Genomic DNA, 27,509 nt, shown 5'->3' with positions numbered 1-27,509 from the left:
CTCGCCCGAGTCGCTTCGGCTATGCAATGGGAGTGCACACCGCAGGTGCAGGGATGGGCAGAGACACAACCAGCTAGCCACGGGCTCCGACCTGCACGGCAGCATCGTCGTGGAGGTCAGTCTGCCCACCCAAGCGGGAGGGAGGGAGGGAACCGACCCGCCCTGGAGGGCCCGGCGGGCGGGGCGCGTGTGCGGCGTGTGCCGGGTGAGGGCCCCCCGCAGGGGGTTACGGCGCGCATTGTTTCCCTGCCTCCCCCCGCCCCAGCCCCGCACTGAGCATGTGCGCAGCGCCCTTTCCCCCGCCCGCAGGTTCCCGTTCCGCGCAGAGGAGCGGTGAGCTCCGCGTCGTCTCCGCGGCAGTCGGGCCGCAGCCCCGCTGGCATGGAGTGAGCTGTGGAGCCCCGCGCCGCCCGGCCCGGCCATGGAGCTGAGGAGGTCCATCTCGGCCAGCGCGGAGGCCGAGAGACCGATGAGGCGCTACGGGGCAGTGGAGGAGACGGAGTGGAAGGCGGAGGCGCTGGGAAGAAGTGAGCAGGGGGCGCGGGCGCGGGTCCGGCTGGCCAAGGCAGCCCCGAGCGGCGGGGGGGGGGGGGGGGCGGCCGGCTGCGGCGCGGCGGTGCGGTCCTCCCGGCCCCCGGTCCGGCGACCGGCGCACGCCGGGGGCTCCTGTTAGCAGGGCGAAGCCACCTTGGGCTTCTCGGGGAGGAAGGTTGGTGTGACCATTTTGCCCTCTGAGGCCGGTGCTTCCCTCGGGGGGCTGTGTCGGAGGGAAACAGCTTTTCTCTGTCGAGGGACGGGGAAGCAAAAGGCTGGAGCCGTGCCGGTGCAGCTCCGGGCACTTCAGCGTTTCCTTGCGAAACGGGTTGCTCGCTCACTCCGCAAAGTGAAGCGATGAGCGGGTGGCTGAGGAAGGGTGACTGGGACGCTAGCTCTCCCTCGTTGTTTATTAGGTGGGATTTAATATATGGCCGGTCATAAATATTGGTAGTCTTTGATGTGCTTCACATTTGAAAGGCACAGATGACAACTGCGTTATTCCCTCTTGTTATCTCAGGCAGAGGGTACAGGAATACAGCACTTAGTTCACTTCTTCAGTGGTTGCACTGTATTTACAAGTTCAACAAATGCTCTGTGGTAGAAGACCTTTCTTGAAATCATAATTTTCCAGAAAGTAGCAGTTGACATAACCTTTCCCAAGCGCTGATGGAAAGCGTAGTTAAAAAGATACGTGGTTGCCAATTCAAGTTATCCATGGGACCTTGTCTTCTTTAAGATAGCCGTTATTACCCTTGTATTGGCAGAACTATCTTCTTTACAACCTAAGCCTGTGAACCCCTTCTAATTTTCCAGGTAACCACTGAGGCAAGAAATCTTCAAAAGACTCTCACAAAGAGCTCTATACTAGTATAAAGACAACAATTTTCTAAGTTTCATCAAGTGTTTGATTAGGCCACAGGAAAAAAAGCATTGTGTGTATCTGTTGTGACACCTTCATCTTGGCTGATACTAGGGTTGCTGATATTCTTGATTCACTATCCATCTTTTGATGTGCATTGTGAAGTCTCACCTGGATGCCTTTTAACACCCCATGGCTTTGCAGCATCCTTGTAGCAGGTTTTAGCCAGCACTTTTGCTATGTCTAGACTTTTCAGATACTGCTGTGTTCTGGAATCATACTTCACCTCTGGCTTCAGTTTTTCATGCATATGTTACTGTCTACCATATGCTGATGACAGGGCTGTAACTCTCCCACTCTGATGCTTCAGTTGCAGTGTTGGTTTTGTTGCAGTGCCTGGCATAGGTTCAGGACTGAGTAACTCCACACTTTCTAAAATGGAATTGAAGACTGAAATCACTGTTGACTGAGTTGGTTGACTCAGACACATGCAACAGTTTTGCAGGTTCTCTGGCATGATACAGACATGTGCTTTTCTTGTTCTCATAAATACACCTGGTTTTGTTCCAGAGCTCAGGAGCTGAGTGCAGTGCAGCACTTGTAATAACAATAATAATAACTGGTAGCTTGAGGTGTCAGAAGGGTTATGTCTTGCAAGCTTTGGACAAAAGGTCATCTGTTTGGCAGAGGGCAACGTGGAGGCTGAGTGGGAGACCCGATCTGCTCAAAAATACGTGCTCCGCATTGAGCTTCCACCCAAATCACAGCTTGACCAGGTACCAGAATGGGCTGTTGGCAGGACTAGAACCAAGTGTCCAGGTGTCTGCACCCTGGCTCTGCTGCTCAGCTGCCCTTCTACACAGTAGATTCAGTTTAATGAGAATATTTATCTGTGTATAACAATTTAGATATAGAATAGGAAGTAATCTAGAGACCATGGTCTGTTCTTTGAGAAGTAGAAAATTATTATATTAAGACTTTGCTATTTGAATAATTGATCTGTTTTGTTTGCTCATAGGCTTCAACTTTCTTAAAATACTGTGGAAAATGCTATTAAATGGTAGCTGGTTTAGATGATCCCTGCATATCTTTCCTATTTAATACTAACACTGACTTCTGGTCACACTTTTGCATTGATTAAAAATAAATAGATCTTACTATTTACTTTAATGCTCCCTTACAGCATAGGTTCTAAATTGCATGGCATGATGACAGTAGTCTCCAGAACGTGTGGGAAGAAGCTGAAAAAGCATCATCCCCTTTTTTACTAATGTCAACAATTAGCCTTTGGTATTTGCGTATTGTTTTAAATATGAAATGCTAAGTAATAGTATTAACAAAAGCAGAAGCCTATTACTGCATATGCATTTGCCATTTTTTCTCTGATGATTTGTTGTGTCTTAAATCAGGATCTCTTTGGAGGTAGAACTTGTGTATCTGTACAACACTCTGCACAGTGGAGTGCTGTTTCCTGGTTGGTACCTTTTTATGCGAGTGTAGTCATATCACAAGAGAATGTACATCCTGATTATGTCCATTACAGCAAGAATGTCATGGAAGTTAGGTAGTTTCTCTTTAATTTGTTAAATGGAAAGGGAGCTCTGTGCTAACTTCTCTATCTGTGGTACAGAAAACATGGCTGGTTGTTGGTTATAACCAAAGATGGGTTACATCTTAGCAATGAAGTGTAACATCATGCACATTCCTATTCTACAATGCCCTCTTTCAGCCAGATTATCAACGGAGTTAAGCTGGTTCACAGTAGCTGAGGATCTGATGCCCTACAACCTGAAGGGTCTCCAGTGGGTTTGCATGCAAAATACAAAGCCTATTGTTTAAAGGTGTCTCTTTACCAAGACACTGAAGCCTTTCTCTTCATATACAGGAGGGAGTTTCCAAGGAGTAGAGAACATTAAAAATTACTGTTTACCGTGTATAGAGCACCTCATGCATTTTCTAGTGCATGCATGTAAAAAACAGTCAGGCTTATAAATTGTCAGGCTTGTATAATAATAATAATATGGTTACAGCCTTCTCAGTAAATGATCTTTACAATATAGTCTTGGGGAGTCTGCTCTGAAGCAGAGCACTCAAGCATTTTGGTCAGTCCTCATTACCAAGTGCACAGCTTCATTTAGAATCATCCGCCTTGCCATCAGCAGGGACTCATAATGCCCTGATTAAATAACTGCATGCCACACCAGGGAAATAGCCACAAAGAAACAAAGCAGTTTTTCACCATCCTTTTGAACATTGCACTTGGATAACATTTCTGCTGATCTTTTCCTTCCGCCTTCAGTTTGTATGAGGTCTGGAAGTAAATGCAAAACTCACAGTGAGTGCCCCAGCTTCAGTCAGTATAAGGAAGCAGAAATGCCAGAAAACCCCAAAGGTTATGTTTTGATGCAATTTACTGCACCATGAAATTTGCTTATTGTTTTCATTTGAATGGTAACTCAGCATTGGAGGTAAGCTGCCGCACTCCTATATTGCAGAGGTCCATCTTTTCAACTGTTTTGGAATATGAAGTGGATATTAGGGGAAAGGGGCCCTATTACAGGCCAGCACTGAAGAGGAAGCTGGAGATTCCCGACATGAGACTCAGTAGTAGCATGAAGCCTTCATAGCCAGCTTTACTTCTCTCCCTTCGTGCTGTGAATGTTGTATCACAGATTATGTCCAGGCAAGGTACTGTGAAATGGCAGTGCACTCCGGAACAGCACCAGTGGGGTGATTTTATCTAGTTCTGAGATTGCTATGATTTGTTCCAACAGCAGAAAGATAGTACTGTTCCCAAGTTTACAGAGATCCTGGGCTGACACCTGTGAAAGCTTATTTCACCATGTTCAGTTAGTTTATCTTGAAAACCTTCCTATGCTTGTTAGCCAGAAAGAGATTCTTGTATGTATTTATACGCTCTGCTGCTGAGCACTGAGAGTGGTTCAAACACTGAAAATATGCACTATTTAATATTTCGCATTTGCATTCCTTGGCAGCATGGGAAGGTGGATGGCTTATATCTATCCGGAACGTTTCTGGTTCAAGTTTGTTTTAGAAGTGCTGTTATGCACAGAGATGGTCTTTCAGCTTGCAAAAGTTTGAAAAGCTGAAAAGAAAATGACCATAGATTGCAATAACATAGATAGTGGTCCTGTAACCAGGTCATCTTTTCTCTTTGGTGAACAAAAAATGAAGAAAAGGTATTTATACCCTGGTTATGGGCACTTGCTTTATCTAATCTACTGGCAACTGCTTGCGTCACCTTTAAGGCCTGATTTCATTAACAGAACAGAATGGCTGCATCTTAGAACAGGATCTAGCTCATGATGTTTTAATGTTGCTTAATGACATTTTATAATCATTTGAAAAATTTCTGTTGCAATATTAAAAAAATCAATCAAGTAGCAACAGAGAAGCACACTTGTCTTGAACAGCAAAGCCTGCACAGCTAGTGCCCTGTGACATCTCTGTCATTCTGGTCACCGACAAGTAGTTAGGATGGGTTTGTATTAATCATATGCCTCTATGTATTAGTCAAAAAGTAGGTAAGTGCCAATTCGGTTTTGACTTTTTATGTCAGCTTTATAAAATTGGGAGATTTAATAGCTCTCTATATATCTAGTACAGACAGACTGGATAGAAAGTTGATTCCTGTGAGACATCAGTGCACTCCTGTGTATTCGTGCTGGATTGGTCCCAAGTGACTGTAGAAAAGCAAATTTATTTAGAGTCTAAAAAAGGTGGACGTAGACCTGGTACTTGGTGGGGGGTACAGCTGAATGTCCTCATTCTTCTTCCTCCTGTATTTCTTCATGAGAGTGAAAGGTGACTTGTGTTGTCTCACAAGACAGGGAAGGAAATGTCATTAGAAAGTTGCAATGATGCTCAGGGCTGCCAAGTCAAACTACAGAGCAATGCTGGGAATTCAGGTTTTCTCAGCATGAGGGAAGAGTCATGAATTGGGACAGACAAGGGGCTGAAGTTTACTCCGCACCGCCCACAGTGAAATCCAAACCTGCATCAATTATACTATCATCTGGTAGTTAAATATTCAAACACGCACCTTTGGGCCTTCTTCCATAATACCTCACATATTGCAGCGACATCCACAAACCCACTTCAGTGCTTTGCATAAAAACTGTTGCTGTAACATCTCTCCAGTCAGCCAGGAACACAGTATGACCCTGCCTATCACGCTCTCATGATACTGTCATCCAGTCTCATCATGTCTCCACCCTGATTTAAAAAAGAAAAAAAAAAAAAAGTTTCACAGGCACAAGCAGAATTTATATAGCCTAACTACCACTGCTGTTCTTTCACAGTGATGCCCTTGTGTTACCGTAAATTGCCCTAAATTGTTAATTGTATCTATTACAGGCAATAAAACAGACAAAGCAGATTAGCCTTACTCAGACCATCTACTAACATAGGTGGGAAAGAAGCTAACTGAAGGGTGTACACAATTACATTTCTTTTTATACAAGCAGCAAGTCTGCTGGCTTTGTGAAGGTCTGAAGACAGGCTTCAAATAGAGAATGTAATTAATATTCTTTCCATGTGTCCATTTAAAAAAAAAAAACAAAACAACTGTGTAAAAATTTTGAAAAGAGAGTGACCAAGAAATTAAAATGTGACAATAAAACACTAATAGTGAACCCCAGACCTTTTTAGAAAATATTTAACAAAATATTGTAATAAACAGACAACTGATTCAAAGGATGATGTCAGTTCTAGATTTTTTTCTTGTTCATAATTATTAATGTTAACATAATTAGATTGTAGTTCAAGAGGAAAGCAGCCTGTGTCTGATCCGTAAAACCAAGACAGAACTCCCACACTGAAAATCATTAAGAATTTCTAGAAAGGATTGAGGCTGTTTTCTCACCTGCTTCAATGGCAGTCAGATGGCTCTAAAATTCTCCTACACAGCTTAGTGTTTCTACAAGTCACTGGTGATTTTGGCTAGCATCATGCACATACAATTTATCTGCATTTTCATTGCTTATCCACTTTTACACGTACTACATCCTGATCCTTCTCCTTCTGCAAAATATTTCTTAAATTACAAACCTACCACTTAATAATCTCCACCAGGTCATTCCTGCGTCACCTGTAACTCATAAAGAAGGGTGTATCTGTGTTTCGTGTTACTTCACAAAGAGCCAGGAGAATAATTTACAGAGTAAGACTAATCCAGTTTATACTATCTACACATGGTCTCATTTTTCTAATTCCTCCTCCCACAGCTAGGTGCTCCAGGCAGCTGCTGAAACAGAGGAAGAAGGAAAAGGGAGAACTGGAAATATTTTAGTGCCTCAGAGTGCATTCCTGCTAAAATATTCGTCAACAACTGGAGGAACTGTGACCCTTAGAGCAGCTTCTTCCAGGTGCTACTTCATGTTGGTCTCCCAAGTCCACAGAATTCTGTAGCACAGATCCCTACAGAAATATACTTTCCTATCTGGTGACAGAAGTAAAATCAGTTAATGGGCTACCCTTGCCCCCATAGTGTCCCTATCATGAGTTTTGCCCTTCCTTCACTTTTCTATCTAGCTATGGCCTATGTGTGTCCAAGGTTTCTCAAAAAAAAGTGTAGCTAATTTACTCCCTAACTTGTTCCATGGTTCTGAACCATGTAATTGTCTGTTGGCAGTACTTTGTATCCTACAAAGTCCAACCTGTCCTAGGAAACACACACAAATGAGAAAAACTACTGCCAAACCACCCCAATCTAATCAAAGCTAAAGGGGCTGAGTGTAGTAGGAGTCTGGCTAATTCTGGGTAGGGGCTATCTTGCAAAAAACATGTTGGTTATTATGGATCAGGCTCTTACTGCTGCACATCTACTAACATATGTCAGCAAAGACATTTTTGTCAGCCGAGGTACTCATAAATCAGAGGGTTAATGACTTCCAAAATCTCTGTGCCCAACTGTGTGTACCAGGCAGGAAATTAACACTTCATGTGTAATGCAGTGTTTATATTCAAACCAGTGCCAACCAATAATTGTTGCAAAAGTTATAGATGAGGCTAAAGTGTAATATTTGGGACTGTTGCTCATGAATTTTCCTTTTTCCTTTACAGATACTTTACAGAAAAAAATGCATTAGACCTGGAAAGTAGGACACTTTGAACTACACACATAATCCCTGCTGTTGGTAGCCTGTGGGATTATGGACTCAGTCTGTGTAATTTTTTTGGCTATGTTTGATAATTGATCTCTTAGTTGCGTAGTATGTTTTCATCGGAGTAATGACTCGTGAGAATGTGTGTGTGTCTGTCTCAAGGGTGTGTTATAAAACAGGATTAAAAAGTTATATTCAGGATGGGACACACACTGCAAAGTGCTGTGTATCATGCGTGAAGTTTATAGAGTTTTCTTGTAGTTACTGAGCACAAGAAAGGTTTGAACTCAGCACTGTGTAATCCTGAATCCCAAAATGCTTTTCCTCTGTGGCTGAATATGTTCCATTTTCATATGAGTCTTACTTAGTAAAATAGTCCCAGAGACTCAATAAATAATGCTAATTTATTTCCATGAAACATGTTCTGCTGTCTAACTACATAAAAGGCATCGTATAAATGCATTCAAAATTCAAAGATGAAAAATGTATGCTCAGGGGGCAAACTATGAGAAATCAGCAGGAGCACCCTTGGATAATTACGTTAGTTGCCCTTCAGGATCAGCAATGAAATGTGAATTATCAACATTTTGTCAGTTCATAAAGGGCAAAATATTTGAGAAAATAATTTTAGGAGAATTTGTCATTAAATGAGGATGAATGATTTTCAGCAAGACAAGCTGCTCATTGCAAAAGCCTTATGATTGCAAACACTATCAAAATGCAAGAGGTAATTTGTTATTGTAAGAATATCAGCAGTGTTTAAGGATCTTTTTATTGCCCTGAACCCTTCCCTCACCCAAACCTGTATTGATTAGGGATTTAAGAGGTTTTGTACAGACACATTTAGGTTTTATATACTGATAAAATTGGAACAAAAGATTCTCATTATAAAATGGTTTAATGGTTTTGTTCATCTGTTGGAGAAAACAACTCCCAAACTAGAAAAGGAGTCAATAGTCAGTTCTACCACTAATGCCCTTTCAGTACATGAGGCAAAAGGAAGTTTTAGAATAATGGTATTGAAGCCAAATGAGCAAGACAGTGACCTGACCTCCCTGGGAAATGACAGAGAAGCCTGACTGACACTTTCTTAGTTACAAATACAAAATGCAGTCCTGACTTCATTGACATCAATGGAAGTTTCCTCACTGATTTCAGTAAAAGCAAAACTGGACTGGGCTCTGTGACTTCGTCTCCTGGAGCCCTGTTCACCTCGATTCTCTTCGGAAACACTGGTGAGGGAATCGGGGGGCTGTGTCAGTTCTAGGAGGATTCCCCTGGATATCTGTGTCAGGCTGCCCCGTGAGTTTGGTCTCTCTGTCTGTCCTGGTTTCAGCTGGGATAGGGTTAATTGTCTTCCTAGTAGCTGGTACAGTGCTATGTTTTGAGTTCAGTATGAGAAGAATGTTGATAACACTGATGTTTTCAGTTGTTGCTAAGTAATGTTTAGTCTCAAGTCAAGGATTTTTCAGCTTCTCATGCCCAGCCAGTGAGAAAGCTGGAGGGGCACAATAAATTGCCACAGGACACAGCCAGGGCAGGTGACCCGAAGTGGCCAACAGGGTATTCCATACCATGTGACATCACATCTAGTATAGAAATTGGGGCGAGTAGGGGCAGGGGATCGCTGCTCGGGGACTAGCTGGGTGTCGGTTGGCGGGTGGTGAGCAATTGCACTGTGCGTCATTTGTACATTCCAGTCCTTTTATTATTACTGTTGTCATTTTATTGGTGTTATCATTATCATTGTTAGTTTTTTCTTTTCTGTTCTATTAAACCGTTCTTATCTCAACCCACAAGTTTTACTTCTTTTCCCGATTTTCTCCCCCATCCCACTGGGTGGAGGGGGGGAAGTGAGTGGCTGCACGGTGCTTAGTTGCTGGCTGGGGGTAAACCACATCACTGTTCTCACTTCTCACTGGCCACATCCTGCGGTCCTGCAGAGCCTTGGCAAGCAGTGACAAGCATTAACTCCCCAGAGAACTGTTTGCACTGGCAGGGGTAAGGCCATTTCAATCTTCTTGTCTCTGAGCAGTGAATTGTTAGCTAATACACTGGAGCCCCTACGGTGAGTGGCTGTTCCTCAAACTATCCTGTTTCACAGGAGAAGAGGAAGTCACAGCAATTCAGTTATGCATTTGTGCCCCCGCTCTCCTTATCCAATCTGTAGCTTTTTCTCCTCTAGTCTTCTACCATGGATTCCCATACAACTATTGGGCACTGTGCCTGGGAGGGGACTGAAGTTACTGCAGTTTGGCAGACTCTTAAGACAGAGACATTTTCCTTCAGGCTGATACTTGTCTGTAGCACAGAGAGAGTATGTGGGATGTGATAGTGAAGGGCACAGCCATGGAGTTTTGAAAGCCAGTAAAATCAAGATCCATTTTTCTCTGCCTTGGTAAGGTGTGAACCATCCTGCAATTACAAAATATTTTTCTTTCTTTCATACAAAAAGAAGGTGAAAGCCAGCTGTTTGTCTCAGTGGTACAGATTAAGACTCTGCCAAACTGCCTTTGTTTCCTCACCTCTGAGACCTCCAGGGAGGCAGTCAGCTCAGCCTCACATCAGCCCAGTGCCAGTTGTGAGGAAGAAAATATTAACATATTTAAAGAAAACTGAATCAAAATTAAGTATGCAAAAGCAAAACACAGAGGTTGCTAGAGAATGACTCCACATCCACAGATGAAAGGCAAGTGCAAAACAGATTTGTTTGCCAACTGCCATTGTTGTTTTGTGTGAGTTGAAGAGATGGAGCCCTGGTGCCTTTCACCTGAGCATACACTGAGAAAGAACTAGCCGGTTTTGGCTCTACTTCCTCTGGCAATTTCATCTTTAGGGAAGGGCACTGCTTTTGCCTGTGGCTCCCTGGAGGCACTCTGTGCCTCATACGTTGGAGAACAAGATCCCAGTATGATTCTCTGCTGCCTGGCCTTCCACTTTGCTGTCAGACTGTACACATTGTATGCCTATGGCCTTAGGAATAGTGACATTCATCGCCCTGGGAAATTTCATAGGAGAAAAGACTAGTAATGTGAAACACTTTTTTCTTGGCTTCTGAGGAGCCTCTTCTCAATATTTAATTAGTTGCTGGAGTGGGAATCTGTTATGTGAACCAATTTCTTTACTGTCTGAAGCAATTCTCCATACCAGTATCACTTTGGCCTTTACTGGATTGGACTTGTATGTCTATAATATTTATCCAATGGTTTTAAGGTTGCCTAAAATTATCGACCAGCTGCTGGGAAGATGTTTAGAGCACTGTTAGAGAACTGTGTTATTGGAGAATCATGTCACAGAGGGGGGAAAGAAAGAGAAACATCCTTTCTGGTATGCGATTGGATAATGTTAAAGGAGAATATTGTAAAGATGTGAAATTTAGAAATGTCAGTGGCCATTTTACTGTTCTTTCACTTGCAACATATGCTGCTCTTTATCAATTGATGCTCATAGGAGAAACCATAAAACCATGTATTCCTAAAGAGGTTTTGCAAGACTTTCTGAGACTGAACATTTTGTTGACTTTTTTTTCCTGAAACAAAAAAATTAATGAAGACAGAAAAAGTCTTTTAAAAATACCAAACTAAATAAGTTTTAAAAAACTGAACATTAGCTGTAGCTGGCACTGTTATAGCATTTGAAGCTTAAATGCTGAAGCTTTGTGTTAGTATTACAGGATCAGAATATGACTCTAGTGAGGAATAAAATGGAAAGCCACAAGCTATTTCCTTTGACCACTGAGCAAAATGACAGAAGTAAATGAACAAGTAAAGTGTGTTTCTTAATATTGCTTTTTAATTCTCCATCACATAAGATGAATTGATGAAGCATGAATTGCTTTCCTTGGAGTGTGGCTTAAACCCAGTCTTGCGCCAGATGGGAATGTGCATTGATTTCAGTGGGATCTCCACACTAGGAAAGGTACCTACCACAGTAACTAACTGTACCAGTTTCTATTTACAGCCTTCTGATAGTGCTGAATCTCATGCAGGGCTGTGGCAGGGTTGGACGTGGAAACCCCTTCCTGAGTCTTCCTGACTCCTGGCAGTCTTCCTGAGCCAGACTAAAATAGATAAAGGTCTAACCCAGTGCCACTGAATAAAACTGAAAATGAGGGCTTTTGGGTCAGACCTTCAAAGGCAATTTTCCCTCATTTTTTGTGTTGGGTTTTAGATCCATTTTCTCATAGGAACAGCTGTCAGATCATATACACTGTGCAAACTTTCCACGAGGCTGCATATAGCTGTGTATTCTCCCCCATTCTCTTAAGGAGAAACTGCTGTTTAAAGTGCGTAAGGTTGTATTTTCAGTTCATAACGTGATGGGAAAAGGTGAAAGGAATATGCAAAAAACCAATGGTAACTACATTGTCAGCATCATGATTTATTTAAATGTAAACCAAGTTTTCATCTCACACAGATTTATTTTGAAAAATAAAATATTGTTTTAAGCAGTCAGTTCATTCCCCTGTCCCTGTGTCCTGCGCCCCCCACCCCCCCTGGTGTGAAGGCATTAAAGAACAGATACCGAGAGCTAGGTACTTCAGGCACTAGCAACTTCTGTCTCTGGCACTAGCTTTAAGATAATCAGAAAGATACTAGAAAAGATAGCCCCTGCTCTCACAAATCAGACCTCTGGAAGTAGTTAACTGATGCAGTTTGATTTCTGGAATTGTTTTTTCTGTGTCTCTGAGGCACTGGAGGTCACTAGAGAGAGGACAAAGGGACTGGTGCTTGTGGTGTGAGAAGTACTGAGGTACCTGGAGGCAGTCAGTGACCAGCATGGTCCTTTTAATTTCTGTATTTATGAAGTGAACAAAGTATTTGGTAGAGATGTAACAGTAGTACTAGGATGATAATTGGGGAAGGAGGGGAGTATTAAGGCCTATTTCAAGGCTTGGCTGCATTTTATGAAATTATTTTCATATACTGCCATGGGGTTCTGATCAAGATGGGTGCCAGAGCTCTTGTACTGGCTCCAGCAACATTTTCCATTACATTCAATTCTTGTCTTTGATATACAGACACAGTGTGCTAGAATGAATAACTGAGCTTAATTCATCCACTCTCCTTGATTCCTCCTCTCTTTACTGCAGCTCTCTCTGCCTCATCTCCTAAGTCTGTTCATTCAAAGAAAAAAAACCAACTATGACTCAAACCACAGCACTCCTACTCTAGGGTTTGTATATGCAAAACTGCAGTGATTTGAGGACTGGACAGACCACACCTAATGCATATAAAGCACTCTGAGCTTGTGTAGTCCAAGTTGTGTCTGTTCAGCAGAGGTATAATGCAAAGGTGCCAAAACTTTAGAGTAATTCCCTATCAAAAATAAAGAGCATGTACAAGAGCTCTTCCAACAGGAATCAGCCAGGCAGTGCATTTTTTCAAGCATCTTCTTAGTTTTATTTTGTTGCAGTGATTTCATAATTGCTGATGTGAGATTCTTCCTCAGTAATGGTTAAGAAATTTTATTGTGTTTACCTTCTATGTAGAATAGTCTGGATATAAAATACCGTAGTAATAATTTCTTATAGTAAAGAAAATCATAGCACTTAATTTCATTGTTTTAAAATTATGTGGCTAGTAACTACAGGTAAATCTAATGTAACTATTTTCATGCTGGGAAGGTGTAACACCACTGTGTTGCAAGCAAGAAAAAACTGTCTCCATCTGCGAGTCCTCCACATATATAGGTATTTACACCAAAGAAAACATTGTCCTTGTAGCATGTTTTCATTCACTCTGCACAAGGGAGAAAAGACATTTCTTAGAAGTCAAATCATTTGCGTGTTTATAAGAAGGCCATCCACTGCCCTTCACAGGAGTAAAATATACAAGAAGCAGGAAACAGAACCCCTTCTCATAGAATATCCCTCTAATAATTTCCCTAGGCTTCCTCATTCTGGAGTGGTAGAAAGGCAAAATATCCCAGCTAGAAGCCATTTTATATCTACTAGAACAGATGATCAGAATTCTTATCAGTTTCTAGGTACTATGGAAAGTGCTCTTCTACAAACAGTAGGGAGAGTTTTCTGTATGTTGTCCAAGACAACTGGATAGCAATGATATTTCTGTGGGCAAAACCAGAGCATTATCAGATGTTGGCTAGGATAAGATGGGTGTTTGCTGGTGAGTCAAATAAAGAAAGAGGCAGCATGGGCGATGGTTGTTTTGAGATGTGTATCTTTTTAAATGAATCAATACTGCAAATGAGCTGAAAATTGTGCAAACATGCAAATAAAATAGCATGAACTGTTTACAGAAATATTTGAGTATTAATTTATACCCCAGTCTGCACCAACACAAATTAGGTCAGAGATAATAAATTCAGAAGAAAGGCCAGTAAAAATGAGACTCATTACCTAAGGCTTACTTAATCCAGGAGGTGATTAACTTTTCATAGTGACTTCTGAGGAGATAATTAAAAGGAACTTATCCTTTTTTTTTTTTTTTTTAACAAATAAATTCCCATTGAAAATAAGAATTTGGAAACAGAACTTAAAATTGCAAACAAAAGGTAAATTCATTACTTAGTCCTGTAGAAATTACTTAAATCACACTTCTGTAAGATCTATTATTAGTCTGCTATTAGCAATATATAGGAACAGTGGTCTGAGACAGTTTATAGTGAGTGTGTTTTGTCTATTCTGATAACACTTCCTGAATAGAGTCAATATTATTTTCTTTGCAGGTTGCAAGAAGTTTTCATATAGCAACAGGGGAGATATAAACACTTAATGAAATAGGAAAATCTCATTGTAAAGCCAAAGAATTGAATAGGAAAGATGACCTGAGGGGAAAAGAGGAAGAAAAAAGGAAGCAATTTAGCTTAATTAATTTTTAAAAACAACAGATTTCGTGCTGGTGGCATCCCAATATTTTGCTGAATGACAAATCTGTTTCTAGCTCTTTCCGAGCTTATGTTTAAATTGTATAAGGAATTTCCACTTAAGAAAGAGGAGTCTGGTCTGTTGGTTTTGTGGTGGCTGATTCCCAGGGATGTGTATGTCAGTGTATGTCAAAGATCTAGACCTCAAGCTTTGTAATGTGGAGATGTACTGAGACCAGATTCTGGGCTTAGATGAAAAAACCTGTTAGTTTTTCTAAGACCTCCTTCATAAGAAAGCTAGCTTCACATATAAATGACCTCCAACTTTGCACCAAGTATTTGTATCACACATACTGATTTTTGCAAAACAGGTAGAATTCTCTTTCATTTCCTGGTGTGAGGGTATGAGGTCTCATATTACCTTGGTACTTATAATTTCTCTGGGCAGCATTTTAAATGGGACACATTCCCAGGCTGGGTATGTAATTAAGAAAAATCTTCTCTAAGGCTGTGATATAGCTGTGACTGTGATAAGAAACAGCTGTTTGTTCAAGAAAGTAAGCAGCTCACTTTCCATCCCAAAGCTGCTGAAATCTTAGGTCTAAGCTGCTTATGAATAAAGCACAGCAAATTAGGGGCCTTTATCTTCCCTAAAACAGGCAGGTGAGGAGGGGTGAGGAACTGGCATGGTCATTACTCTGTCCCTCTTAGCTGCTGGAAAGATTTGGCAGGTGCAAGTTGAAATGGAAAGATGCAGGGCAATTTACTACAAGCCTTCTCCTGAGCCAGGAGGAAGCAGAGAGCACAGCTGGGTGCAGAGCCCCTTGGCTGGTGCCCCTGTTCTCAAGCTCAGAGAAAACCAACCTCTGCAACAAAGCTGCCTGCCACTCCTCACAAAATCCAGGTCAGGCTGAGGCAGGCTGGACAGTAGTAATGACTTGTTATTCACAAACAAATGAGCTAAATCTCTGGGTTTTCTGCAAGCAGCACTTAGTTGCTGAAACAATATCATGCAAGATTAGCTTATTTGTCTCATCTGCAGAGATTTGTTTGTTTGTTTGTTTATCTGTGTGTAGGGAGAGAGAGAAGAGAGAGGAACCAGAAGAACAGAATATTAGGAGAAGTTTCTTGTTTTAGAACTACTGGAATATTGAGGGCACCCTTCTGTCGGTTTAGGTCAATAGGAGAATCACTGATATGAAATACACAGTGGTATATCTTCTACACAGAGGTGGAAAAATGCCACTGTTATTTCAGTTACAGCAAGACAAATTAGGTTGCTTAGTTTCAGACTGACGTGTAATGTGGTCTGGGGGAAATTGCTTTCACACCTCACCTAAAGCCACCAGCCAAATGTGTGAAAAATCCTGTTGTCAGAGCATCTGGCAACAAGGAATGTGGTACTGATACCCAAACTAGAGTTTATTTAAAATTGGACGTAACAGTAGGAAGTCTGGAAAATGTTCTTGCACAATTCAATTACAGTACTTTGTTAAGTCTGTCGTAATTCTCTGCAGACCTAATTATATGGACAGCTTTTCTTTAAATCCCACTCAAAACCACTTAATCCTTCTTTATACACAACAGAAATGGCTGGATGAGATACCACAGGCTATTTTGCAAATGGACTGTACTAGTCCTGAAGAGAGTTTGTGGCTCAGTTCAGGCACTGGGGATGCTGGAAACTGAAGTCATTGAAATGGTCACACCAATCATGATGATGCCCTTCCAGTGTGCTGTAATTGCTCTAAAAAATTTCTGTATGTGAGCAAGTCCTTCTTCCACTCTATCAGTATATATGAGAAACCACTAAAGATACTCTGTGTTGCTAGATTTTTGTGTCTGATGTGTGATAGGAACTGTACTGAGATGATACTAAGCTGGCTACTGAGCAGTCACTTGCAGACCAGCTTGCATCTGAAGGCGTGAGCTGTAGTGACTTTATCACAGTCACCATAAGAAAAAAAAAAGTTAAACCTGCCAAATTTAGAATCTGGATATTTGAAAACTGTCTCAACTCAGAGATGCAATTTATATTAAAACAGAGGATTCGGTTTCAGCTGAATGGAGAACCACATGTGAATCCACAAATAATGTCTTTGGCGTTTCTTAATTCAATGGGACTTGAGTTTTAAAAGGATTTTGTAAAAATCCATTAATTCCAAACTCCCTTTGCTGTTAATGATTCTGTTTTCCTCATTGTTATGCATTTGCCCTCTAACAGGCTGAAGAGATGTATGCAACCTTGTTATCATTGACTGTAATGGAAATTGCCTAGACAGAGACTTGGAATCAACTTCAAAATAGCAAGGTCGAGCCCTATAATTGGAGTGTCAAAACCCCCAAGGGTTTTCAAGACCCAATCTGTGAGTGTCATTAGGGTAATTTATGTTAGTGGACATACTTCTGCATACCCTGAATTTATTTACATCAGAAGCACTTCCTGCAAATTTTGATCACATTAAAAAAATCTGTATTTTTGGCTTAATATTATGGCACAATCACATCAGGCCTGGGGCTTTTATTTCATTGTTTATGGGAAGACTTTCATATGAAGTTATATTTCATCTTATATTTTCAAAGAAACATTTAGTTCAATATTAAGTTCTGAGTCCTTAGGCATTTATTGCTGTGAGTGCTGAAATTCTGTTTCCTGATCTGTAAATATGGTTTGTATCAGCTTTTAAACTGCTGCCAGAGGGGTACTAATGAGGAAAAGTCCTCCCTCTCCCCCTAAAATTGACTATTTAGGAGACTGTCCAGGGTATTGTGAGTCACAGATCAAAGACATGATATAAAAATAGAGAAAACTAGTAGAACTCTCAGTAGTAGAAAAAAACTACATGTAAATCATAATGATAGTGCTATAAAACAGCACCAAATCATATACAGATTTACAGCTAGAAAAGAAATTATTCTAGTTACAGATAATTAGGTAGCAAATTGTCCTATTGTACTGAGTCAGTTCCTTGCATAAGCAAACACCCTTAGATCCAGATGGAAAAATATGAAAGCAGAGCTGGTATACTATCTTGAAGTGATAGTTTAATTTGACAGGATGGATCCTTATGACTTCAGACATGGTGAAAGAGTCTGGAATCTTTGTGTGGGAATGTCTGACTGCAGAGGACACTGGACTTCAAAAAGCTAAATCCTACCTTAAAGACTAAAGCCCCAGATAATGGTAAAATTAATCTTTTCTACTTCCTGAGTCCATCTTCCTGCAACTGCAGACAATCATACAATACCTGAGCTTATTCACAGGACCTGTCTGGTTTTTTTCCCCACAAAGTGAGGCCAGACCCTTTAAAGATTCGTATGTTCTGATGTTAGTTTAAAACAGCTTTGGTTCCTTTCCTCCAATATCCTACTTCAAAGACTGCTTCAGAATGTTACTGCTTTGGATGGTTACTAGTCTCCAGTCTAAGCTTATTTACCTCTACTTAATTTTACACCAGCCATTATCATTTAACAAGCAACCCTTTCCCCTGTCCTTGATCCTTTCCTCTTAGCTAACCAAAATCTCCATCTTCACAAGTAGATGAGTACCACAATTTTGACAGCGTCAAAAGTCAGGAGAATGCTGAAATCTGAAAGCTTGAGTGCAAGATAGAACAAATGGAATTTACCATCCAAATACAGGATGGCAGTATAGATTTTAAGATACATTAAGTCTGAACATCACATTAAGTCCCATGCATCACGTTAGATTTCTACAAGAACTCCAGACTGGTGCAAATTCACAGGGTCTTCATTGTCAGAGAAGGATGAACAGCTATTGAGAGATGAGCTGTTTTTTCAGGGTATCATCACAATCAAAATGAAGTAGTCTATGCACAGAGCAGTTTCTTAAGACTAGAGAGAGCTTTTTCCCGGGGGAAATGTAAGATTAAAGGATTGCATAATTACCCACTTAGGAAATTGGAACTGTCATAAATTGACAAAAGACAAAGCCAAGAATAATTACTGCTTATAAATTTCTCAGGATAACAAACAAGACAATTTAATTGATGCTTTTTGTGACAGGCAAGATCTTTACAGATCTTATCATCATGGACTTGTGCTGATATGTATCTTTGAATAGGGAACAAGGGCAGAAAACGGTTCCTAAGGTAGAAAGTTGGAACATCTTTTAACCATAAAACTTCTAGTTAGCAAAGTACTGAAGACCATCTGTAATTAGGAATCACTTTTACTGCCTGAATATCAATTTCTGCTTGGGAATATGTAGTTGAATTAGAAAACTCAAAGCAGGATCTCTTTCAGGTTCAGTTTTTAAACCAGCCTTTCTTCAGTGCAATACTACTTGATCTACAGAAGTACAGCAGAAAAGATGCAAAGCAACTAAGAATCTCATTTGGGCACTGGGTGGATATGGGTGCTTTCTCAAATCAGACATGAAAGGAGTCATTGTGTGCAATACTTTGAGTATGATACCATAGAAACCAAAAGGACTTTGAGAGTTAGAGGAAGGAGTTAATATTCAACACTGTGAATCTGGCGTTTATATTTCAAGAGAAATCTCAGTGAGACCACAGCGTACAAAAGCCAGAAATGGAAAAGAATAGACTGCTGCCAACAGGCTTTTTGCAAAAGTAAATAATGAAAAATAAAAGGTCAAAGCTTGAAGATAAGAACAAGAACGTACAGGATAAGCAACTGAAAGAATCTTTTTATAACAAGAGGCTCTTAGATATGGAACAGACAGGGCAGTGATTCTGGAAGTGTAGTGGGCAATTGCACAGAGTGCTTTTTATATTCTCTGCTTACCTAATTTTAAAATGGGGTCATATGGTAGAGTGTGAGTGAGGCACTTTTGAAGTGGAAGCTCAGGTTGTAATACGTCTAGACTGTAAATCTGTGATAATTTAAAAAAAAAAGTATTCATTACCTGGACAAAATAAATCCCAATATAATAATTGTGCTATTGCACTCAGACCACAGCTGACTTTAAACAGAGCCATCTCCAGTCACATCAGATGATTCAATATACCTTGGAAGGAAATGATATGGCAAACAGGATGATCTCTGGTGGTTTTTTAGCAATGGGCTTTTTTTTTTTTTTTTTTTACCATGTGGCATTCGAAGACTCATTCAAATTCTCTTGAATTCAACAAAGTTATGAATGTCAGTTCTGTCTTACTATTTTGCTTTTTTCTGGCATTCTTTTTTCCCTCAGCAGTGACAAAAGGCTAGCATATCACAGCCCCAGCTCCACAAAATTTATCAGGTTGTTAGTCAGTTTTAGAGAATACCAACAGATTTCTACAGATTTCTGAAAAGCCAAGTCTGAACTTCCAAGACTTTTTCAAACTTATTCTTCTCCTTCAAAGGCAAAAATAGCTGCATGCCTAGAAGGGCAAGTTACATATGACACATGCAAAAAAAATAAAAGGAAAAAAAATAGGCTGAAGTGAAGGACTCCTGTTGACTTCAGTGAGCCCTGGATTAGGAAAAGGGACATGTGGAGCTAATCACCTCTGCAAGACAAATTCACACTTTCCTGTCCCCTCAACCCAGCTGCTTTTTCCCCTACAGAATCTATATGGTATAGGGCTTACTGCTAAGATTTCTGCATAAAAGGAAACTCCAAGTTTTGTTTTGTTTATAATTTTGAAGTTATTTAAACATGCTTAGTAAATGCTGATCAGACTATTCAAAGATGGCAGAAAATACACCTAAGTTACAACAGATTGAAGCTATGCATAAACCTGCACATACTCAGTAAGTCATGGTAGCCTACTATTAGAAAACAGGAAGACGTAATTTAATATATTACAGAAACAGATTATCTTTGATATTCAATGTTGAATACTAAACAAGACTGAGAGGTGGTCAAATACTGAATGAGAAGAGGGAGGTGAATAGAGCAAAAGAAATAATCATAGTATCCATATATGACTTCTTCCAAAGGTTGACTAATTTGACAAATTAATTCAGCAAATTAATTCAACAAAATTTGAAACAAACCTTCCAAAATTGGTGTATTTGCGGTCTTTTAGGTTGCTCGTGCCTTTCCTAGTCTTCGCTAATGCTGTTAATATGTCCTACAATCAGAAGATTTTAATTTTGATTACAAAAAAAATTAAATCTAGTTCCATAAGCAATCTGTGCAAAAGCAGCTATCATCCTAAGGGATGGTAGAAAGTATTTTTTATTGTCTCCAGTTGCAAAATAAAAATATTTTCACTGCAGCTGATGCTGCAACAGTCCTTTTCCCAGTGATCCTAACCATTACTGTGAAAGCAAGATTTCCTCTCCTCCCACAAATGGCAAGTTTAAATGGATGATAATTCATTTTGATCATCTCGGAGAGATGCCGTGCTTCTCTATACAGGTTTCTCTCTACAGACATAAAATTCTGAGCTTTTGACTGAGGAGCTGCTGAATGGACTGCAGTTGTGAAGGTGTATTGGCTTTGTGTGGCAAGGTTTTGGTAGCAGGGGGGGTTAGAGGGGTGGCTTCTGTAAGAAGTTGCTGGAAGCTTCCCCTGTGTTCGAGAGAGCCCATACCAGCCAGCTCTAAGACGGACCTGCCGCTGGCCAAGGCCGAGCCAATCAGCGATAGTGGTAATGCCTCTGTGATAACATTTTTAAGAAGGAAAAAAAAAAAGTTGGGACAGACGGTAATCAGCAGCTGGAGAGAGAAGTGAGAACAACCCTGCGGACCCCCAGGTCAGTGAAGAAGGAGGGGGAGGAGATGCTCCAGGCACCGGAGCAGAGATTCCCCTGCAGCCCGTGGTGAAGACTATGGTGAGGCAGGCTGTCCCCCTGCAGTCCATGGAGGTCCACGGTGGAGCAGATACCCACCTGCAGCCCGGGGAGGACCCCACGCCGGAGCAGGTGGGTTCCCGAAGGAGGCTGTGACCCCGTGGGAACCCCACGCTGGAGCAGGCTCCTGGCAGGACCTGCGGATCTGTGGAGAGAGGAGCCCACGCTGGAGCAGGTTTTCTGGCAGGACTTGTGACCCCGTGGGGGACCCACGCTGGAGCAGTGTGCTCCTGAAGGACTGCACACTGTGGAAAGGACCCATGCTGGAGCAGTTCGTGAAGAACTGCAGCCCGTGGGAAGGACCCACATTGGAGAAGCTCGTGGAGGACTGTCTCCCGTGGGTGGGACCCCATGCTGGAGCAGGGGAAGAGTGTGATGAGTCCTCCCCCTGAGGAGGATGAAGTGGCAGAAAATAACGTGTGATGAACTGACCGTAAACCCCATGCCCGTCCCCCTGTGCCGCTGGGGGGTTGGTAGAGAATCCGGGAGTGAAGTTGTGCCTGGGAAGAAGGGAGGGGTGGAGGGAAGGTGTTCCGAGATTTGGTTTTATTTCTCATTACCCTACTCTGGTTGATTTGTAATAAATTGAGTTAATTTTCCCCAAGCTGAGTCTGTTTTGCCCATGATGGTAATTGGTGAGTGATCTCTCCTGTCCTTATCTTGACCCACAAGCTCTTTGTTATATTTTCTCTCCCCTGTCCTACTGAGGAGGAGGGGGAGTGATAGAACAGCTTTGGTGGGCACCTGGTATCCAGCCAGGGTTAACCCATCACAGAAGGGATAGCTCTAGCCTAGCAGTTTATCTCAGAACATAAGTGATCTTTACACAGCACAGTACAGAGCTGATGTGGCCAGTACTTTGTATTTCAGGTTTTCTTGAAGCATAGATGCACCACAGTTCCCCATGAATCAGAAAAATCCTCCCATCTTCTTTTTCTCCTTCCCCAAATAACTGTTCAGAAGCAGGGATATCTGGTGACTGTGACATTGCCTGAGATCTTGGCATTTAACCAGCTTTCAGTATGCATCTCTGGTTCCTTACTGCCAGAGGGGTTCCCTAGAGCTGCCAGATTTCACAGCTGCCTGTTGCAAAGCCAAGCTGTAAGGAGAATCAACCAGCCCAGAGGTTTACCCCGAGACATGGAGCACATGAAAAACCAGCTTTGGGATTTCTAGGTGCCCTGCTGTCTGCCAAAGATATTGGAAGCTTTGATGTCTAGTTTAAGCCAGTATTTCAGGGCTCCAAGATTACCCCCTGTGCACCTGGAAGCTGCACTGCAGTTGAAACTTCTGCTTCCAGGGTTTTATGGAGAATTTAACATCTCCAGAACTGCAAGGCTGCTCTGGATCCTCATGCACTGATAGGAAACCACGCTCTTTGCACAGAGGCATTCCTTTTGACTTCATAGTAAATGTACTGAATCCAAGATGTTACCCCAGATACTATGAATGCCACTTGTCTAGCATTTTCCAGCAGACTCAGTTTTGTCAAAGTTTCTGGCCACCATTACTTGCAGGACAAAGCACATCTAGCCACCTGTGAAGGATGTGTGCTCAGTTTCTGTTAGTTCAAAGTGCATTTCAGGGCTCTACATGCCAGTGATTCCAAAATAAGTAACTGTGTTGCTCAACCCATGGAGAAGCATTAATAGGGATTCAAAAGCTGTAACAAGCACAGTGAGAGAAGACAAAAAATTTCAGCTTCCTGCTAGAAGCAAAATTCAGCTGTGTAATCTCCGGTATTCAGTGGTATTGATGGCAGTGAAAGCAAAGTGATTCTGAGAATCTCGGCACATCTAATGGGAGTAGAACATTAGTTTTTTGCTCCTCCAGTAATAGCCTCTGCACACTACTATTGTCTTTAGAGATTACTTTTTCCCCAGTGTTAAAACTTGTCAGCTATGTGTGCTCCTGTTGCCTCAGTGTAGCCTATTAGCTGGTTACTGAGGCCTGATAGAACCAGCAGCATGATTCCAACTTTTACTGAGTTGGCTGTCATCACCAGTCTGTTTTCAGTGCAAGAGATGAGACAGGAGGGCCAACTGACAAGCAGAGGGAAGAGATTGCCTTGAGGGAAAAGAGTAGGATACAGCATTTTCTAAAATAACCCACTGAAATGGACTGCGGACTGTACTCTGCAGCAGGATAAGGACTGATTCCTGGGATGCACACAGAGTGGCCTCTTATCTCAGAGGCACTGGGACTCACAGTCAGTACAAAAATATTGATAATATCATTCATGGAAAGAGAATGTGAAGCAGAGTTTATGTAATGCACTTAGAAGCCGGTAATACGCCTGTGCACTGCTGTTTGAAACAGATGTGCAGTGATCCGGTACCAGTTCCCACAGTCTGTATTTATATAGGCAGATTCCTTTGGAATTTCTCCAGAAATCCTCAAAAGTAAGAAAGGGACACCCTGGTGAATTGAGCCTTTGTCCTAGGTTCACTGCAGTCATGAGGAGTATTTCTATTACAAGGTGTAGGTGGAGGATCAGTGTTGGGTACAAGAAGGGCTGGCAGCTCTGAAAGAGTAGGCAAGCCCTGTGCTGAGAGTCATGACAAGGCAGGCAGGGACAGGGACAGTGTCCTCACTGGCAAGGGCCCAGCCCAATGGTACCTGGGCAAGGAAAGCAGAGTGGGTCTGGTGACAACAACCAGGGTCTGCCACAGTCCAGATCTTCAGGCAAATCCCTAGTACAAGGCAGGCCCAAGGTCAAGTCCAGGTCCCAGGGGGAGGAGCAAGGAGGAAAGGCCAGAGTCTCAGCCTGAAATCTGCTTCTGAGCAAAAGGAGGGGGAAAGGAGGGAAAGCCTCTGCTGAGGCTTCTCAAAGCCAGACACCTGCACCATGTTGTTGTGGTTTAACCCCAGGCAGCAACTAAGCACCATGCAGCTACTCACTCACTCTCCCCCCACCCAGTGGGATGGGGGAGAAAATCAGGAAAAGAAGTGAAACTCGTGGGTTGAAATAAGAATGGCTTAATAGGAGAGAAAGAAAGAAAATAATAATAATAACAATAATAAAATGACAATAATAATAATAAAATAATTGGAATGTACAAAACAAGTGATGCACAGTGCAGTTGCTCACCACTTGCTGACCGATGCCCAGTTAGTTCCTGAGCCGCGATCCATTCCCCCCCTCCCGAGGCCAATTCCCCCTAGTTTATATACTAGGCATGACATCACATGGTATGGAATATCCCTTTGGCCAGTTTGGGTCAGCTGTCCTGGCTGTGTCCCCTCCCAACCCCTTGTGCCCCTCCAGCCTTCTTGCTGGTTGGGCATAAGAAGCTGAAAAATCCTTGACTTAGTCTAAACACTGCTTAGCAACAACTGAAAACATCAGTGTGTTATCAACATTCTTCTCATACTAAATCCAAAACATAACACTATACCAGCTACTAGAAATAAAATTAACTCTATCACAGCCAAAATCAGGACACATATCCAAACCAATGCTGAGCCCAGGCTGTCAAACCAGCAGGAGTGGTGGGATGTTCTCAGCACCATGACAGTCAGGTCACTTCCACACAGGTACTGTCCTATGCGACCTTCCCCCTTTCCCCTAGTCTACTCATTTTAAATTGCACAATGTTGCCTGCCTGTTAGGGAAGCCATGAACAAAATACAGTGCAGCTGTTTGTATTGTGTTTAGCTATTAGCTATATTTGCATGGTAATTGCAGCATCAAACACTGAATAAATACCATTCCACACACATGCCAAATTTAATCATTGTTAGGATTCACAGTAATAGAATGCTGCAGCAGGCTAGATCAGGAATAAGCAATTAGATGTAGTTTTTTTCTGCACAGGTTAGTTATTGGCCACTGCATTCTGCTCCAGATGGGTTAAATCAAAGAGGAAAAAAAACCACCCCAGGGCCTCTGAATACATTTGAGGCAACAGTAAAAGATACAGTAAAAGGCCTGGCTACAAGACTAGTCATTCATGACTCCAGGTGACAAGCTAGTGACAAACTACAAGAATCATCTGATTCTTTTCACATGAACATTTTTTTATCTGGAATATTTTGTACTATAACCATTTATTTTTCTGCATTATGCAACTATTTCAATTTCCACCAAGTGTGCTGTTCTTAAGTTGCACCATCTGGTTCTCTCTTCATCCATCTCTAATCTGTGCCTTCTGCTTTGGCTCATTGACTAATAGTGGTCTTGGAAGTCTTAATTTTGATACCTGAAACAGCATTAAGACTGCACTTGCTGCACTGTGCTCTGTTAGCATTTAATATACTTCAGTGAAAAAGGATTAATTTGAGAATTTCACTGAATTCTAGAGAAAGCCCCAAAAGTGCTGACCCAGATTTCGAACAAAACTTTGCATTAACAGTATTTTAACAAGGATTATCTTATTATTGGACAATTTAAGGGAGTGGAAGTAGCCTCAAATTGCACAGTTTAAATCCAGTCCAGGACAACAATGACTTAAAATAATTTTCAATTGAAGCACTGTAACTGAGTGGGCTGAGCAGCCAGGTTTGTTGCCGAGTGGTGTCCACATTAGAGAAGCCATGTAGCTGATTTGTACTGCAATCCTTTAAAGAGCTCTCAGCAGTCATTGATTGAACAAACACAGAGTCTCATTTAAGATGGTTCATCCATGTCAAAGATGAAGTGGCAGAGTAGCTGGGCCATTACCCTTACCTATGCTGGAGCTCTTCTGTTGCTAAATGACTTGAGATGACTCTTCAAGGCTGACTGACTGATAGTTTCTGACAGCAACAGATTCACAAGCAAAAAAAAGAATAAACAATGTCCTGAAGATACACCATGATCCAGCAGACCTTGCACTGGCTCTGCCACAGACTTGCTGTGTATCCATAAGCAACTCATCACTCAGCTCTTACTGCCTCTAGACTGCAAATTGCCTGCATACTGCTTTAGGTGTTCATGGAGCAGAGGTCTGATTGCTGTGCAATATGTGGATACCACCAGAATAAGAATGACATAGTTTGGGTTCCTACAGCATAGGTTTGGGACCCTTTGTGTTACTGATACACGTCACCTTCTCCATGCCTCTGTCTTTTACAAAGATGATGATAACAAAACCCCCAAATTAGAATTCAACCAGCTAATGGTTGTAGAGCACAATGAGCTTCTCAGTGAACAATATGCTTGCATCGAGTGACAGCAGCAGGATTTTTGCTGACAGTTACTTTTTCCTTACAGCATTCCTTACCAATTTGTCTGAAACTATTGACACCAGGTGTAATGCAGTCTCCCATTTCTCATTGTATCACTTCAGACTTCTTTTAAAGTTTTCTTTGCACTTATTCACTTAATAGGCATTTTATTTTTTTGTTGCTTTTCATCACAGGTGGCCAATGTTCCATTTCTGGCTGGCACACTAAGGATGAAATGTGACCAAGTTAATACCCAGTTTAACTATACTAGTCTGCATTTAAATTGAAGCAAAAGTATGCATAAATAGCTTCAGGTTTACCTCTTCAGTCTCTCTCATATGTAATAGCTTGATAATTTTATTTCTATATAGTAATTATTTTCATGCTAATATCTTTTTGTGCATGTAGTAATAATATTTTACTTGTTTCTTTGTCACTGAAAATTATCCTGGAGATTGCAGAGCAGACAAAATAGTTTCATTCTGTCACTGGCTGTGACTAATCTCAGTGTTGTCTCCACTTTTGCTTTAGGAATTTTGGCTCATTACCAGAACCAGAGCTTAGTAACAATATATGCTAAAAAATAGTTGACTAATGCATGCCTGCTTTAAATAAAATGAAACGTTTCTTCTTTCTTTTATGAAAAGGTAAGAGACTGATGTGTGAAACTGTTCAGAGTCATGTCTCAAAGCACTAGAGGTGTCATTCATCACTGGGACAGAGCTAGAGCTTTACTCAAAGGCTTAATAACATTAACATATTCTTTCCCAAGTGGTTTACATCCCAGGAGCTCAAACCATTTTATGAAAAATAATTAATTATCCTTCAGCATAGCTGCTGCCAGGTAGGCCAAACAGTTATCCACAATATTAGAAGAGAAATTCAGACACAAACAGGTTGGTGATTTGTGAGGATCACAATGGTGAAGGTGTGAGGTAAGAATTCTGACCTGTGGCCCCTTCAGCAGCTTGTATTTCCAGAGTGTCCTCACACCTGTGCTCTACTATTTCAAGATTTCTGGGAAATACCGTGTTCTAATTGTGCCTTTTCCCTCAGAGCCTGCCTTAAAAATGCATACTCTTCAGAGGGGGCCAAAGTGGGTGGTATAATACAGCTGTGTTGGGTTTATGAGACCTATGGGCTCACATATATAAAGGGCATTGGCAGCTGCCAAAGGAGCTCACTTAGTCTTTACCTGTTAGGAAGAGAGGTTTAGAAAAGCTGGAGATTTGATGCAAAAAA

The 27,509-nt window shown here is 41.6% G+C and overlaps 1 protein-coding gene across 1 annotated transcript in view; it reads left to right on the top strand.

The window, feature by feature from the left end:
* The first annotated feature begins 302 nt into the window (after positions 1-302).
* The window catches only part of BMERB1 (bMERB domain containing 1), a 58,191-nt gene continuing 30,984 nt past the window's right edge, over positions 303-27,509 (top strand). The window contains exon 1 of the mRNA XM_052773268.1: positions 303-527. Within this exon, the coding sequence (XP_052629228.1) occupies positions 422-527 (106 nt within the window). The 5' untranslated portion in view covers positions 303-421. The remainder of the gene's footprint in view (positions 528-27,509) is intronic.

The sequence above is a fragment of the Harpia harpyja genome, chromosome 21 (genome assembly GCF_026419915.1).
Source record: "Harpia harpyja isolate bHarHar1 chromosome 21, bHarHar1 primary haplotype, whole genome shotgun sequence".
NCBI classification, from domain to species: Eukaryota; Metazoa; Chordata; class Aves; order Accipitriformes; family Accipitridae; genus Harpia; species Harpia harpyja.
Note: the sequence above shows the minus strand (reverse complement) of the source record. Positions and strands in the feature narration are given on the sequence as shown.